Genomic DNA, 14,394 nt, shown 5'->3' with positions numbered 1-14,394 from the left:
GCTTTAACTAGTCGGCCAGTCAATTGCACTAACCTAGTAGGCATCTTTCTAATTAGGGTCCACGGGTTTACTTTGATGCTGTACATACACACAATTTAACACCTGGCAGTTCAGATCATACCTGAAACGGATATCGTTTCAAAGCCAGGTATTCAGCAAGGATGTCCAACATTCGGACCATCTGAGAGAAGATGAGTACGCGGTTGCCTCTCTCCCTGAGACGCGTGAGAAGCTTGTCCAGCAGAACCAGTTTACCGCTGCCTCGCACCAAGCTCTGAACAAACATTAACAAACAACCTCAAAAAAGATGTTCTCATAAGAACAAAATCATTCTGTTCCAAACTAGGAGAGTTATACCTGTAGGTGCTCTTGTGTTTGTTCATTCTCAACCTCCTCTGGTTGTTTGATGAGGAAACCATGGTTACAACATTTCTTCAGCTCCATGACAATGTTCAAAAAGCCAGAAGAGCTGCCTCTGGTGCCTTTAGACAAGGCTTTGAAGTTTCTTGTTAGGATCCATCTGAAAAGGTCACATTACAAATGAACAGCGATGAGATGGACAGATGTTCTCTGAACACTTGCATTCCAATTGCATGCAGTCTTAAGAGTTTGAAATCAAAATTTTGCTCAATCAAAGAGTTACTCGATTTAGAGAGCTATTGGAAAGAAGCATGAAATCGGATAAAACAGCGCTCACTTGTAGAACTGTTTTTGCTGGGCAGACATGTCAACTCTGAGGATTTGCTCCACTTTTGCCGGCAGGGATTTCTCCACATCTTTCTTGACACGACGCAGTAGGAATGGCTCCAGAACTTTGTGGAGGCTCTGATAACCATTATCCCTGCCTTTACCATGATCATCCTCAAAATCCTCCCAGGCCTCAAACCTAATGGGAGGCAAAGTAAAAAACAGGGGTTTTAAACGTTTTGACATCAAGGAACCCCAAATATGATGACCCCCTAACTAAAATATAAAGGCAGCTACATAAGTTCATGTTAAAAGACCCATTTATACTGTGTGGGAACATACTACTGCTTATTTCTTGAAGTAATAAGATTTTAATTCAAAGGGATAGCTCAGCAAAAAAAAAATCTGTCATCATTCACCAAATTAACTAACGTTAACAAAGATTAATAATGTAACAAATGTATTGCTCATTGTTAGTTAATGCATTAAATGTGGTTAACAAATGGAACCTTATCGTAAAGTGTTACAGATTTTTTTAAGTGTGTGTGTGTTTTAAGTCTATAATGCTCACCAAGGCTGCATTTATTTGATCAACAGCACAGTAAAAACAGTAATATTGTGAATTACTGCCATTTAAAATAATCAGTTTCTATTTTAATATATAAAAAAAATGCCATTTATTTTTGTGTTGGTTAAGCTGTATTTTAGCAGCCATTTTAATCAGTAATGTAAATATACAGAAGCATTTTCAATTCAAATGTATTTGTACAGCGTTTTCACACATATACACACACACACACACATATATATATATCTGTGTGTGTGTGTGTGTGTGTGTGTGTGTAAATTTACTAAAAATGTGGACCCCAAATAGCAAAAATTAACCTGTAAACCCATACAGGTACATCTCAAAACAATTTGAATATCATGAAAAAGGTAAATATTTTTGTTGTCACTCATTTCAGAAAGTGAAACCCATATATTATATAGATTCATTACACAGAGAAATATTTCAAGCCTTTATTTCTTGAAATTTTGATGATTATGGCTTACAGATAATGAAAACCCAAAATCCAGTCTCTCAGAAAATTAGAATATTACATAAGATCAATAAAAAAAAAAGGATATTTTAAACAGAAATGTCAGGCTTCTGAAAAGTATGTTCATTTCTATGCACCCAATACTTGGTTGGGCCTCCTTTTGCATGAATTACTGCATCAATGCGGCGTGGCATGGAGGCAATCAGCCTGTGGCACTGCTCAGGTGTGATGGAAGCCCAGGTTACTTTGATAGCAGCCTTCAGGTCATCTGCATTGTTGGGTCTGGTGTCTCTCATCTTCCTCTTGACAATACCATGACAATAATAGATTCTCTATGGGGTTCAGGTCAGGCGAGTCTGCTGGCCAATCAAGCACAGTAACACCATGGTCATTGAACCAGCTTTTGGTACCTTTGGCAGTGTGGGCAGGTACCAAGTCCTGCTGGAAAATGAAATCAGCATCTGCATAAAGCTTGTCAGCAGAAGGAAGCATGAAGTGCTCTAAAATGTCCTGGTAGATGGCTGCGTTGACTGGACTTGAGAAAACACAGTGGACCAACACCAGCAGATGACATGGCAGCCCAAATCATCACTGACTGTGGAAACTTCACACTGGACTTCAAGCAACATGGATTCTGTGCCTCTCCACTCTTCCTCCAGACTCTGGGACCTTGATTTCCAAATAAAATGCAAAATTTACTTTCATCTGAAAAGAGGACTTTGGACCACAGAGCAACAGTTCTTCCACAGCCCAGGTAAGACGCTTCTGATGTTGTCTCTGGTTCAGAAGTGGCTTGGTAGCCCTTTTCCTGAAGATGTCTGAGCGTGGTGACTCTTGATGCACTCACTCCAGCTTCAGTTCACTCCTTGTGAAGCTCTCAAGTGTTGAATGTGAAGTGTTTGAATCAGCTTTGCTTGACAGTATTCTCAAGCTTGAGGTCATCCCTGTTGCTTGTGCACCTTTTCCTACCAAAATTCTTCCTTCCAGTCAACTTTGCATTTAATGTGCTTTGATATAGCACTCTGTAAACAGCCACACCTTTCAGTAATGACCTTCTGTGACCTAACCTTTGTGGAGGGCTTCAATGTTCGTCTTCTGGATCATTGCTAAGTCAGCAGTCTTCCCCGTTATTGTGGTTTCAAAGAACAAGAGATACCCGGAATTTATACTGTAGGGATGGTCATTAATTTAAACTCAGATGTAAATATTCTAATATTTTGAGATACTGATTTTTGACTTTCATGAGCTGTAAGCTCTAATCATCAAAATTAAAACAAAAAATTTTTTTTAAATGTTTTACTTTACATGTAATGAATCTAAAATATATGAAAGTTTCACTTTTTGAAATAAGTTACAAGAAAAAAATTAACTTTTTCATGATTCAATTTTTTTTTAGATGTACCTGTAGTGCGAGTACCTACTTGTCAGGCATAAGAAAGTGCAGAAGGGACCACAGCTCTTTGAGCGAATTCTGCAGTGGGGTCCCAGTAATGAGCAGCCTGTGATTGGATCGAAAGTCGATCAGAGTTTTATATAGCAGCGAGTCGTCATTCTTAAGCCGGTGAGCTTCATCAACTCCGAGGAAAGCCCAGTTTATATTCCCCAGCACTCCCTGCACACACAGACAAGTCTTGACTCAGTCATTTGTGAATAATGAAGAACAACTCATTTCTATGGCACACAAGTACAGTATCTCACAGAAGTGAGTACACCCCTCACATTTTTGTAAATATTTTATTGTATCTTTTCATGTGACGACACTGAAGAAATGACTGAAGAAAGTGAAGAAAGACATGCTACAATGTAAAGTAGTGAGCGTACAGCTTGTATAACAGTGTAAATTTGCTGTCCCCTCAAAATAACTCAACACACAGCCATTAATGTCTAAACCACTGGCCACAAAAGTGAGTACACCCCTAAGTGAAAATGTCCAAATTGGGCCCAATTAGCCATTTTCTCTCCCTGGTGTCATGTGACTCGTTAGTGTTGCAAGGTCTCAGGTGTGAATGGGGAGCAGGTGTGTTAAATTTGGTGTTATCGCTCTCACTCTCTCATACTGGTCACTGGAAGTTCAACATGGCACCTCATGGCAAAAAACTCTCTGAGGATCTGAAAAAAGAACTGTTGCTCTACATAAAGATGGCGTAGGCTATAAGAAGATTGCCAAGACCCTGAAATTGAGCTGCAGCACGGTGGCCAAGACCATACAGTGGTTTAACAGGACAGGTTTCACTCAGAACAGGCCACGCCATGGTCGACCAAAGAAGTTGAGTGCACGTGCTCAGCATCATATACAGAGGTTGTGTTTAGGAAATAGACGTATGAGTGCTACCAGCATTGCTGCAGAGGTTGAAGGGGTGGGGGGTCAGCCTGTCAGTGCTCAGACCATACGCCGCACACTGCATCAAATTGGTCTGCATGGCTGTCATCCCAGAAGGAAGCCTCTTCTAAAGATGATGCACAAGAAAGCCCTCAAACAGTTTGCTGAAGACAAGCAGACTAAGGACATGGATTACTGGAACCATGTCCTGTGGTCTGATAAGACCAAGATAAACTTATTTGGTTCAGATGGTGTCAAGCGTGTGTGGCGGCAACCAGGTGAGGAGTACAAAGACAAGTGTGTTGGATTGGCCAAGCATGTCTCCAGACCTAAACCCTATTGAGCATCTTGTGGGGCATCCTCAAACGGAAGGTGGAGCAGCGCAAGGTCTCTAACATCCACCAGCTCTATGATGTCGTCATGGAGGAGTGGAAGAGGACTCCAGTGGCAACCTGTGAAGCTCTGGTGAACTCCATGCCCAAGAGGGTTAAGGCAGTGCTGGAAAATAATGGCGGCCACACAAAATATTGACACTTTGGGCACAATTTGGACATTTTCATTTAGGGGTGTACTCACTTTTGTGGCCAGCGGTTTAGACATTAATGGCTGTTTGAGTTATTTTGAGAGGACAGCAGATATACACTGTTATACAAGCTGTACACTCACTACTTTACATTGTAGCAAAGTGTAATTTCTTCAGTGTTGTCACATGAAAAGATATAATAAAATATTTACAAAAATGTGAGGGATGTACTCACTTCTGTGAGATACTGTACCAAAGAATAAATCCAAGATATATGAATATCATACCTTGTCCTTTAGTAGAATTTCATATGTGGTCAAAAGTGCATTAAACTTGATCCTTTTTGTCTGCTGGTGGATCCATTCATAGTCCCGGATCTGGTCAAAAACAGAGAGTTATACCTCAAACCAGCATTATTATAAGGCAAGGCAAGTTTATTTATATAGCACATTTCATACACAGTGGTAATTCAAAGTGCTTTACATAAAAGAAAGTGAAATAGACATTAAAAATCAATAAAAACATGGAAATAAAAATAATAAAAACAAGGAAATTTAAGATGATATAGAAATTGATTTAAAATGAATTTAAAGAAAATGATTATACATAAAATTAATTGCAGTCAGTTCGGACATATAGCACAGTGCTCATTCAAATGCACAGTTAAACAGATGAGTTTTGAGTCTGGATTTATAGGTTGGATTCTTTGTGGTTGGATTGTCTCCACATGAGTACTAGAGCTTACTGTCTTTCTACTTGTGACGTCTCCCAGGTACACCACTACATTCATGTCCGGGGCCCATGTATCAAACTCCCTCTGCCAGGAAGTGAGGGTTGACAGGGGTACCACCAGGAGGAACGGACCATAAAGCTGGTGCTGATGGAAAAGGTAGGAAAGGAAGGAGATCGTCTGAATGGTCTTTCCCAGGCCCATTTCATCAGCCAAAATAACACTGTTACACCTACAGAACATGAGATGAAGAAAGCATGGTTCATTCAAAATCAAGAACTAATATGAAGCTTGATATTAACTACTTTTTTTAATTAACAAACTATTAAAATCATTTTTATTAATCAAAATATTAAAACTGAAATAAAACAAATATTAGAAAAAAACTAAAACTTAAATAACAGTAAAAAATGTTGTCTCAGCAACTAAATAAGATAAAGTACAAAAACTGAATTGAATGAAAATAGATTTAAAGCTAAAAAGAATAATAGTAAAAACAGAAAGAAAAATAATAATAGTAATAAATATAAAAACAAAATTACTTAAACTAAAATTAAAATGCAAGTAAAAAAATTAAGCTTTATCAAAATTACTAAATAATAGCATATAAATACTAAAATAACACTATTATATACAATTTTCTTTTTTTAATGGTGATTTCTTATTTTATGAATTTGAAAATTAATATTAGACATTTAATGACATTTAAATTTTATTAAATGAAAACAGAATGACATGTAACCTTGAAGTGTTTCTACAATGTGTTAATATTATTTAAAGGTTTTACCAAGCAATAATTTCAGTAATTAAACAGTGTGACGACCCTTCTGCCTGCTGGTGGCAGTGTAGCATCAATGTGTGTTGTCATTACTAATTAGAGATGATTATGGATGGAGAGTATAAAAGGTTCCTGATCCGATCAAAAGGCACTTTCTCTGGAGGGATCTCGTTCTCCAGAGAAGTCTTATGCTCCAACTCTTTTGTTTATTTCTTGGCCAATGTTCTTTACCCCATTGGATTATTGTTTTGTTTATATTTATTTAAATCCCTAGATTTTGGTGTTTTTTTTGTTTCTGTAACCAATAACTTTTTCCTTAAATAATCTTGCAACTGAAATATTCGTTTGCACGTGTGATCCTCTTTATGTTACGGTCGGGAATGAGCTGGCCGTGACAACAGTCAGTTAAAAAAGTACTCTTTTTTTTTTTTTAGTACTGTTGTTTAATTAAAAATTTAATAAAGCAGCACACTAATAAAATTTTATTTATACTTCCAATGTTTTATGCACGGAAATAATATTTTGACAAATCAAACGCCAATACCTGTACTTCATCAGTAATAGAAAGTATTAAATTCCTGACTAAAAGCTCCACTTGTATATTACATACCTGCACCAGGAGTGAGCGAGCCAGTTCACTCCATCTAACTGGTAATCTCTGAGTTGAAGGACCTCATCTCCAATGTAAGATGGCTGCTTCTTCAAGGGCACAAATCTTGGCCTCTGTTTCAATACCTTACATTTGGACAAAAAAAAAAAAAAAAAAGACAACTTCAACACCTTTTCCAAAAGAAGAAAGAAAAGCTCCATCAGTACACAATCTCATACTCACCTTACAATCTTTGGAAGGAATTGTCTTACAGGCATTTCTGTTTTGGAAACTATCAACGCATGCCTGAAATTTCTTTCCGATTAATGCGCCATCCTCCCATGTGCACTCCGCATACGGCAGCCCCATCCACTTAGACAGATACTCTGGCTCGCTGGAACTGGTTTTATGGGCTGTTGCGACATATCAGAAAATTATTAGAGTAGTAAACATCTCTCTTGACCAAGTAGATCAGAAATAGTGCAATTTCAAAAGCAGCAAACTTACAGGGAATGTCTGAAGGTGGTTGTGATTTCCCAGTTCTTGTTGCTGATTAAATGAGAAAAAGAAAATTAATAACAGATCGTAACAGTTTTTTTGCTTTTGAAAATAATACTTTACACTGATCAAAAGTGACAAAGACATTGACAATGTAAAAAAAAAAAAAGATATCTAGCTGAACTTTCTATCACTAAATCTCTCTCTCTCTCTCATATATATATATATATATATATATATAATGGTTTCCACTAGGGGTGTAACGGTACATTACATACGGAATTCGTATGTAATGTACATATAAAATGTACAAATACATTTCGGTACATTCATAACGAAAATTTTCGGTACAGGTCTTTTGGTTTGGTATGCATGTATACCGAACAAATACATTTTTCTTTTCAGGAAATTCTGACAATAAATGCTGATTTGGCGCTCATTGATGTGGTATTACAGATCGCTGTATAAACGCTTCAGTTTAAATGGCGCGCGAGTCAGCGTGATCATTCTTTCAGGTTTATTTCTTATTAAAACTAGAAGTAAAGAGGGAAGCTCTTTACTTCTAGTTTTAATAAGAAATAAACCTGAATGAACATCTTATGCCTCATGTAATCACTCAATCAGTTTTTCAATCGTGGAAAGACGTCATTAAACCAGCTTGTAAACAAAATGTCACATAGCATTTACCTCAGGCAAGTCATCAGTGTTCACAGCGTGTTAGTCCACTAGAAACTAAGTCTAGGCTGGCTATATGCTCATTATGTTTTACTTTACCTGTTAGTGATGCCTGAATTATTTAATTTATGTTTAAATAAAACTTTTTTTATTTTAAAAAGTTATGACAGCCAATGTGTAAATGATTATATTTCAACAACAAATAGAAATAGTATAATTTGGAAGTTCATTTAAAAACTGCATTGTGTGCAATTTACATGTTTGCATACACTTTTTTTTATTTGAGTGTTGATTATTATAGTTAAAAATAAATAATAATAGAATTTGTTATTAATTGTAACCTTATAGTAATATAAAAGAGCTCACTATACGTTAGGCCAGAAGCTGAGGTAGATTTTTTTTTTATCCCTAAGAAATTTTTAATTAGAATTTTAAAAAAAAGGGCAATTTATGTTTAGTTTTTTTCCTCCTGCTGTACTGAAACCATACCGAATGGTGACGTCAAAAACGAGGTATGTCCGAAACGTCATGTTACACCCCGTTTAACATTGATAATAATAATAAATGTTTCTTGAGCACAACATCAGCATATTAGAATGATTTCAGAACAATCATGAAGACCGGAAAAATGGCTGCTGAAAATTCAGCTTTGCCATCACAGGAATAAATTACATTTTTAAATATATTAAAAATAGAATACAGTCATTTTAAATTGTAATAATATTTCATAATTTCACTGTTTTTTCTGTATCTTTGATCATATAAATGCAGCCTTAACATGCTAGGAGAGATGTTTACTACATTTCAAAAGTGTGGGGTTGGTTACTTTTTTTGGGGTTAGTAATTTAAGTGTCTTATGCTCACCAAGGCTGCATATATTTGATATAAAATACAGTAGAAGCAGTAATATATATATATAAAATACAATTTCAATGCAGCATCGGTGAGCTGAAGACAGTTCTTTCAAAAACATTGAAAAAGCTTACTCACACCAAACATCTGAACTGTAGAGTAGTTTATCAGCGGTAAGATCGTCTTACACGAGTCAGCACTTACCGATCACTCTCTCTATTATATGGAATTGCTTGCTCAGGTCATTGGTTAGCTCTTGCTGGCAGTTGTAATATTCTAAATCTTCAGGTGATGCTTTCCTCATCCTAAAAAACATCATTGTAATTTAAACGTTTGGTGTCAGTTTTTAGTCTGTAAAAAATGTGTTCATGTTCAGCTTCAAGATGCCAGTTTCTTCCAGATCATATAAAAATGAAAATATAGCATCTCTGTGAGCACTGACCAAGCATTAAGTTCTTCATTTTTCTTCTTGAAGTTTTCCAGCTTTTTCATTCCTTTGACTTTCTGCTGAGTGAGGGAATCTACACTCTCCCAGGTGCTGTGGATGTACGACCAACCTTTCCACTTGATGAGGAACTGAGTTTCCCCTTCATCTTTCTCAGGGTCAAAATCTGCTCCAGGGTCCCCATTTTCCTCAATAGCATAGAGAGTTGTGGAAGCTCCAGTAGCTGTAAACAAGGTGGAGAAAAATTAAGAGCTTTAATAAACAAGCACAATAGTTGGTGAACATTACAGAATATTAAGTATTAAAAAGAAAAACATAAGTTCTTTACCTCCTTTTTTGCCAATTTTGGTCTCAAGGACCTTCTCAATGGTCTCACTGTCATCGTCCTGTTGCTCCTCGGCTCCTTCTGCCAATTCAATAAGGTCATCAGAGTCCGTCTCGAAATCATTCTGGTCCTCCTTGTAACTGCAACACATACTTCATTACTACTCTGCCAAGTCATAATACTTAATATTCAATCACAAATATGAATGTCAATGAAGAAAAGGAAAAAGAAAACTTACTGAATGCTAGTTTGTATGGTTTTTAAAACTTTTATGCCCTTTTCAAGAACAATAATTTATTGACTAAAAATGTAATTTGGTGTAAATTTGTGTGTGTGTGTGTATGTGTGCGCGTGTGTGTGCGTGTGTGCGCGCGCGAGAGAAAGAGAGAATGAAACTAAACAAGAAAAATCCAAAAAATTTATAAATAAAATAAAAAAATAATAGAAATTTGCATACGTGTTCTCTGTTGAATATAATTTTTTAATCTTAAAAATCTTATTTCATCTTAGTCTACAACAGACTACTTATATTAAATGCATATAAATTATACGATAAGGATTGAGCGATGTAAAAATGAATGTTTCTCATGTATCATATTGGCTACATTTTAAATTTAACTAATAGGATTAAACTAAAAGACAGTTTGCTTGCAAATTTTTTTTACACCAAAAAATATAAAAATTTAGAAATATATAGGTGTAGTATTTACTGTATGCATTAAATAAATATATATCTGAATAAATGATCATATATCTGACAAGTATGGCATCTCCCACGGGGACAGGAAAAAATGTCAGCGGGAGTGGGCGGGACCAGGAATAGTAATGATACCCAACTTTATACACAAATATACTTTTCAGGAAATTCAGGAAATATACGATTCTGCAAAATCGGCACAGCAAATTTTCAAATAGCCGCTATATCTTTATAAATAAACCGCAGATTTGAGTTTTAAACAACTACATTCTCGCCTGAAAAACTCTTAAAACTACATTTCATGACAGAATAACAGTAATTTTTTTTAAATTACGCAGATTTTTGGGCAATGACGCTTCACAAGTCCACAAGAACATATTGAGAAACGGTTATTGTCTGTGTGAAAATAGAAAAGTATAAAATACACTGTTATATTGTTTTTGTGTGCGTTTGCGCACTCTGATGTAGCCTAATAAGCAGAACACAGAGCGGAACGAGCGAAGCTTTATCCCCTTGTATCACACACAAGTGACGATTCTAGTAAACCAATCAAATTCTGCAGAGTTTAGCTCCACCCTTTTGGTACACTTTACTGTGTTAGGTACCCCAACGAAAGGGTACCAAAAAAGTGGTACGGTTCGCTATTTTGGTCCCATTCACAACGTCTGACAATGGAAACGGACATAATTGCGTACCATACTGCTCAGTGGAAACGAGCCATTACACATACATTTCTAACATGTAAATTATTGAAGCCAAATACTTACATTTCCCCAAACTGTTTAGCTGTAGTACAGTATTCATAGGCTTAATCATGAAGCATACAGTGGCCCCACTTTTAATTCTCTCTTTATATTACCCTGATTGTAGATGGATGCATGGAGGAAGACAAGAGTAAGAAGTGCAACCAACAATAGGGAAGCCAGTTTTTGTCAGAGCCCTTGTTATTCTTAATTTTGACATTAATTTTCATTTTTACACCAGACATTTCAGTTATTGGTCTACTTTTTTTTTTAATCAGTCTGTAATAATCGGTATCGGCCCTGAAAAACATATCGGTCGAACCCTACTTCGAAACTCCGTCTATGAAAAATATATTTATAGAGAGTGAAATGTCTGCTTTCAAATGAAAAAACTTCACATAGAAAACGTGTGTGTTAGCATGGATGATTTACATGAAATTTAATGTGTGTGCAATGCACTCTGTGCATTGTTTAAGATGGCTTTCAGTTCAACAATAACAAAAACTACATTTTGGATTTTTTTGTTCAACTAAGGTGGACACGCTGTGATCTGTACTGTATTTTTACTGTAACTGACAGATTACGGCCAAAAAAACAAAACAACAACACGGGAGTGGGAGGGAATGGGAGTCATTCTTCCGGGATTGGAACGGGACGGGATTTTCCCCCAATTTTTTTGTGGGATTGGGATGGGACGTGATTTTTTTTTTGTGGGAGTGGGACGGGAGAGGTTTGAAAATCCACTACCGTGTCACCCTCTACTCTACATAAACTCCTTGATAAGATGGATCCATACCTGACTTTAGTTGCTGCTCGCCGCCTTGTTTGTCTTTTTGGGGTATCCTCCTCCTCCTCCTCATCATCATCATCATCCTCATCTTCTTCATCTGAGGACTCCTGCTTCCTCTGTTTCCGTCCCTTTTGTGACTGCTGCTTACCAGCAGATGATTTGGTCTGTGGCCTGGGAAGGGAAAGAGAAAAGTACACACATACATAGACTCATGTACCATTGCAGGCTTTTTGTCTTTTGTTCTGCGTCCCTGATGTGTTTGCTAATGTAGCGACTCGTTTTCACACCTATCAGCCTGACTCATAAGCCAATAGCCTTGAGACAGCTGTCAGACTTATATAGCAGTCCTAATTCTTCATGTTATGCATATTAATCAATATTTTAATGATTATATTGATCATTATGCCAAAAGTACATGCTTTAACAATTTAGGACACGTGGTAATTTATGATAGAGCAAAGAAAATCACACCAATATTTTTAGCGCAACCATAGCAATTAAAAATGAGCCATCATTTGCATTTAATAAGACAGCTCATTAAATAATTTGCAATGCGCTGTCTGAAGGCCAGGCTTCGCTACACTCTTACCTTCTAGCAGGAAGTCGTCTGGATCTAACTTTTTTCTCTTCCTGCTCACTCTCTGAACTGCTGGCCTCTTCCTCAACATCCTCTTCTTCATTTGAGTCATCATCTTTCCAGGTATTTCTTTCAACACAGAAATACCACAGGTTCATCTTTTGGACCTCTGTTAGCTTCTACTTCTAGCCTATCGTAAAGCTGCAAGCCAGTCCGTTTCACTCATTTCCCACCGCGCAGGCAATAAAAAAAAATTGCTTAGAAAAGTGTTAAGTTCTTAAATACGTTTTAATATAAATAATATAAACAATGTATTTAGTGTAAAAAAAAAAACTGCCCAGAAGACATTTACATGCAAAAATATGGGTGAATAAATGTTAGAAATGGAGACATTTGTGATTTGAAAAAAAAAGAAGGCACACATTTGTAAATAAAAAAATGGAAAAGGAGAGTGAGAGACCTACTTAAATACTTCCAGTACACTTACTCTTTCTTTTTCTGCCGTGAGCTTTTTCGTTTGGGACTTTCACTCTCTGAATCACTGCTGCCCTAAAAATCCATGAAAATCCATTTTGAATATGTGGCACTGGATTAAAAGCCATGAAAATGTCATGTTTCAGATTAATCAAGGAAACAAAGCTTTCAACACATGGGAGTATGTCTACACGATCAGTTCAGAGTCTAGAGCCAAACATAAATGTTTACGCTTTAGCAAATAACCATGTCTGTAATTACTTTAGTCCAAGAAGCAGAACATGTTGTCAACTTACTGCAAATGTCAACACAGTATGTGACAGAAACCACTAGGGGTCAGTGTTGAATTCATTTTTGCACATCCAGCCTACCTCAGCTCCAATGTTGAGGCGAGCAGGCTCTTGTCTGCTGCGACTGGATCTTCGAACACCATAAATATCTGGATGTTCCTCCCACATCTATGATAATTAAGGATATAATTCATTTGAAATCATAAAGCAATTAATCAGCAGCTAAATTTAAGCTTCCACTGGGATGAACTGATTGATCCTAATGTTGAAGGCTGGCCTATTTTTATACCTTCTTCACATCTGCCAGGCTCTCTTTCTTCCTGACTGGTTTGTCTTTGACCTGCGCTGAGGTCTGATGGGATTTGGACCCAGTGGATTCACTGCCTGACTCCGAGTGGCTCTCAGAATCAGATGTGCTGTTGGATTCAGAACGCCGGGAACGAGCTCTGTCACTTCCTTGCTCGCTCTCCGACTGACTCCCAGACTCCGATCCAGAGCGGTTAGATTCCTCTGATGCTGAATTGCTATAACATTAAAGATGTGCATGTTGAGAAACAATGAAAACATAGTTGCTCTGAACAGTAAAATAGGAATCACGTTCACAAGTTTACTTTTAAATCTGTCATTGCCAAAAATGTCATTCAGCTCTTATGAATTGTCAATTTGTAGTTATTTCATTCTAAATCACTTAATTTCTTTTCACCGATTTTAAACTGACAAGTCTGTCTTTTAAGTAAAATTTAATAATCTCAGTCCAACAGAGAAATGCTGAGTCCTCAAGTGGGATGTCTTCAACCATGCTGTGTCTTTGTCAATGTAAATAATAGCATTCCAAGGATTTGGAAACTAGGAATGGGGAAATCCTGTACAATGGGTGGGAAACTTTTTGCATTAAAAAGCTAAAATTAACATCATTTGGTTTTTTAGAAAGAAAACAAATATGCTACTTAAATGACAAACAGACAAACTGACAACACCTGTAAAATTAGAATAATTCATTTAATTGACAGAATTAAGAATCTTTTTACATGTGCAAATGTATAATGAGACATTTACATACAACCTGGTTTAATGATGTTTTTAAATGATTTTATTTCATTTTAAAGAGGTCTTTCAGTGTGCAAATCCAAAAATGTAATAAATAAACTTTATGAAATGTAAAACTCTATCAGATATATGACATCATCCTGCAGGTCATTTTGTGTTTGACCACTTCTGCTGTCCTTTTGCCCTTTGAGTCTAAAAATAAAATTAACGGCTTCTTTTTGAAACAAGCCCAACCCCGCTTACTATAAATGAAACAATCTCAAAATAGAACATTTATCTTCCTTACATGGTTAAAAAAATGTTAACTTGTTTCC

General features: G+C 36.5%; 1 protein-coding gene across 3 annotated transcripts in view; it reads right to left on the bottom strand.

The window, feature by feature from the left end:
- LOC306888385 (chromodomain-helicase-DNA-binding protein 2-like) overlaps positions 1–14,394 on the bottom strand; it is a 40,813-nt gene that overhangs the window by 16,226 nt on the left and 10,193 nt on the right. For all 3 annotated transcript variants that reach the window (XM_079446627.1, XM_079446629.1, XM_079446628.1), the window contains 17 exons: positions 13,323–13,557; positions 13,115–13,201; positions 12,757–12,818; positions 12,282–12,398; positions 11,699–11,863; positions 9,466–9,602; positions 9,135–9,360; positions 8,897–8,997; positions 7,175–7,216; positions 6,911–7,080; positions 6,689–6,813; positions 5,316–5,532; positions 4,858–4,947; positions 3,149–3,339; positions 698–886; positions 358–520; positions 122–274 (listed from right to left, as the gene is read on the bottom strand). In XM_079446627.1, the coding sequence (XP_079302753.1) occupies positions 122–274; positions 358–520; positions 698–886; positions 3,149–3,339; positions 4,858–4,947; positions 5,316–5,532; positions 6,689–6,813; positions 6,911–7,080; positions 7,175–7,216; positions 8,897–8,997; positions 9,135–9,360; positions 9,466–9,602; positions 11,699–11,863; positions 12,282–12,398; positions 12,757–12,818; positions 13,115–13,201; positions 13,323–13,557 (2,470 nt within the window). The remainder of the gene's footprint in view (positions 1–121; positions 275–357; positions 521–697; positions 887–3,148; positions 3,340–4,857; positions 4,948–5,315; positions 5,533–6,688; positions 6,814–6,910; positions 7,081–7,174; positions 7,217–8,896; positions 8,998–9,134; positions 9,361–9,465; positions 9,603–11,698; positions 11,864–12,281; positions 12,399–12,756; positions 12,819–13,114; positions 13,202–13,322; positions 13,558–14,394) is intronic.

The sequence above is a fragment of the Barbus barbus genome (assembly GCF_936440315.1).
Source record: "Barbus barbus genome assembly, chromosome: 22".
Taxonomy (NCBI): Eukaryota; Metazoa; Chordata; class Actinopteri; order Cypriniformes; family Cyprinidae; genus Barbus; species Barbus barbus.
This window is presented reverse-complemented; position numbering and strand designations above follow the sequence as displayed.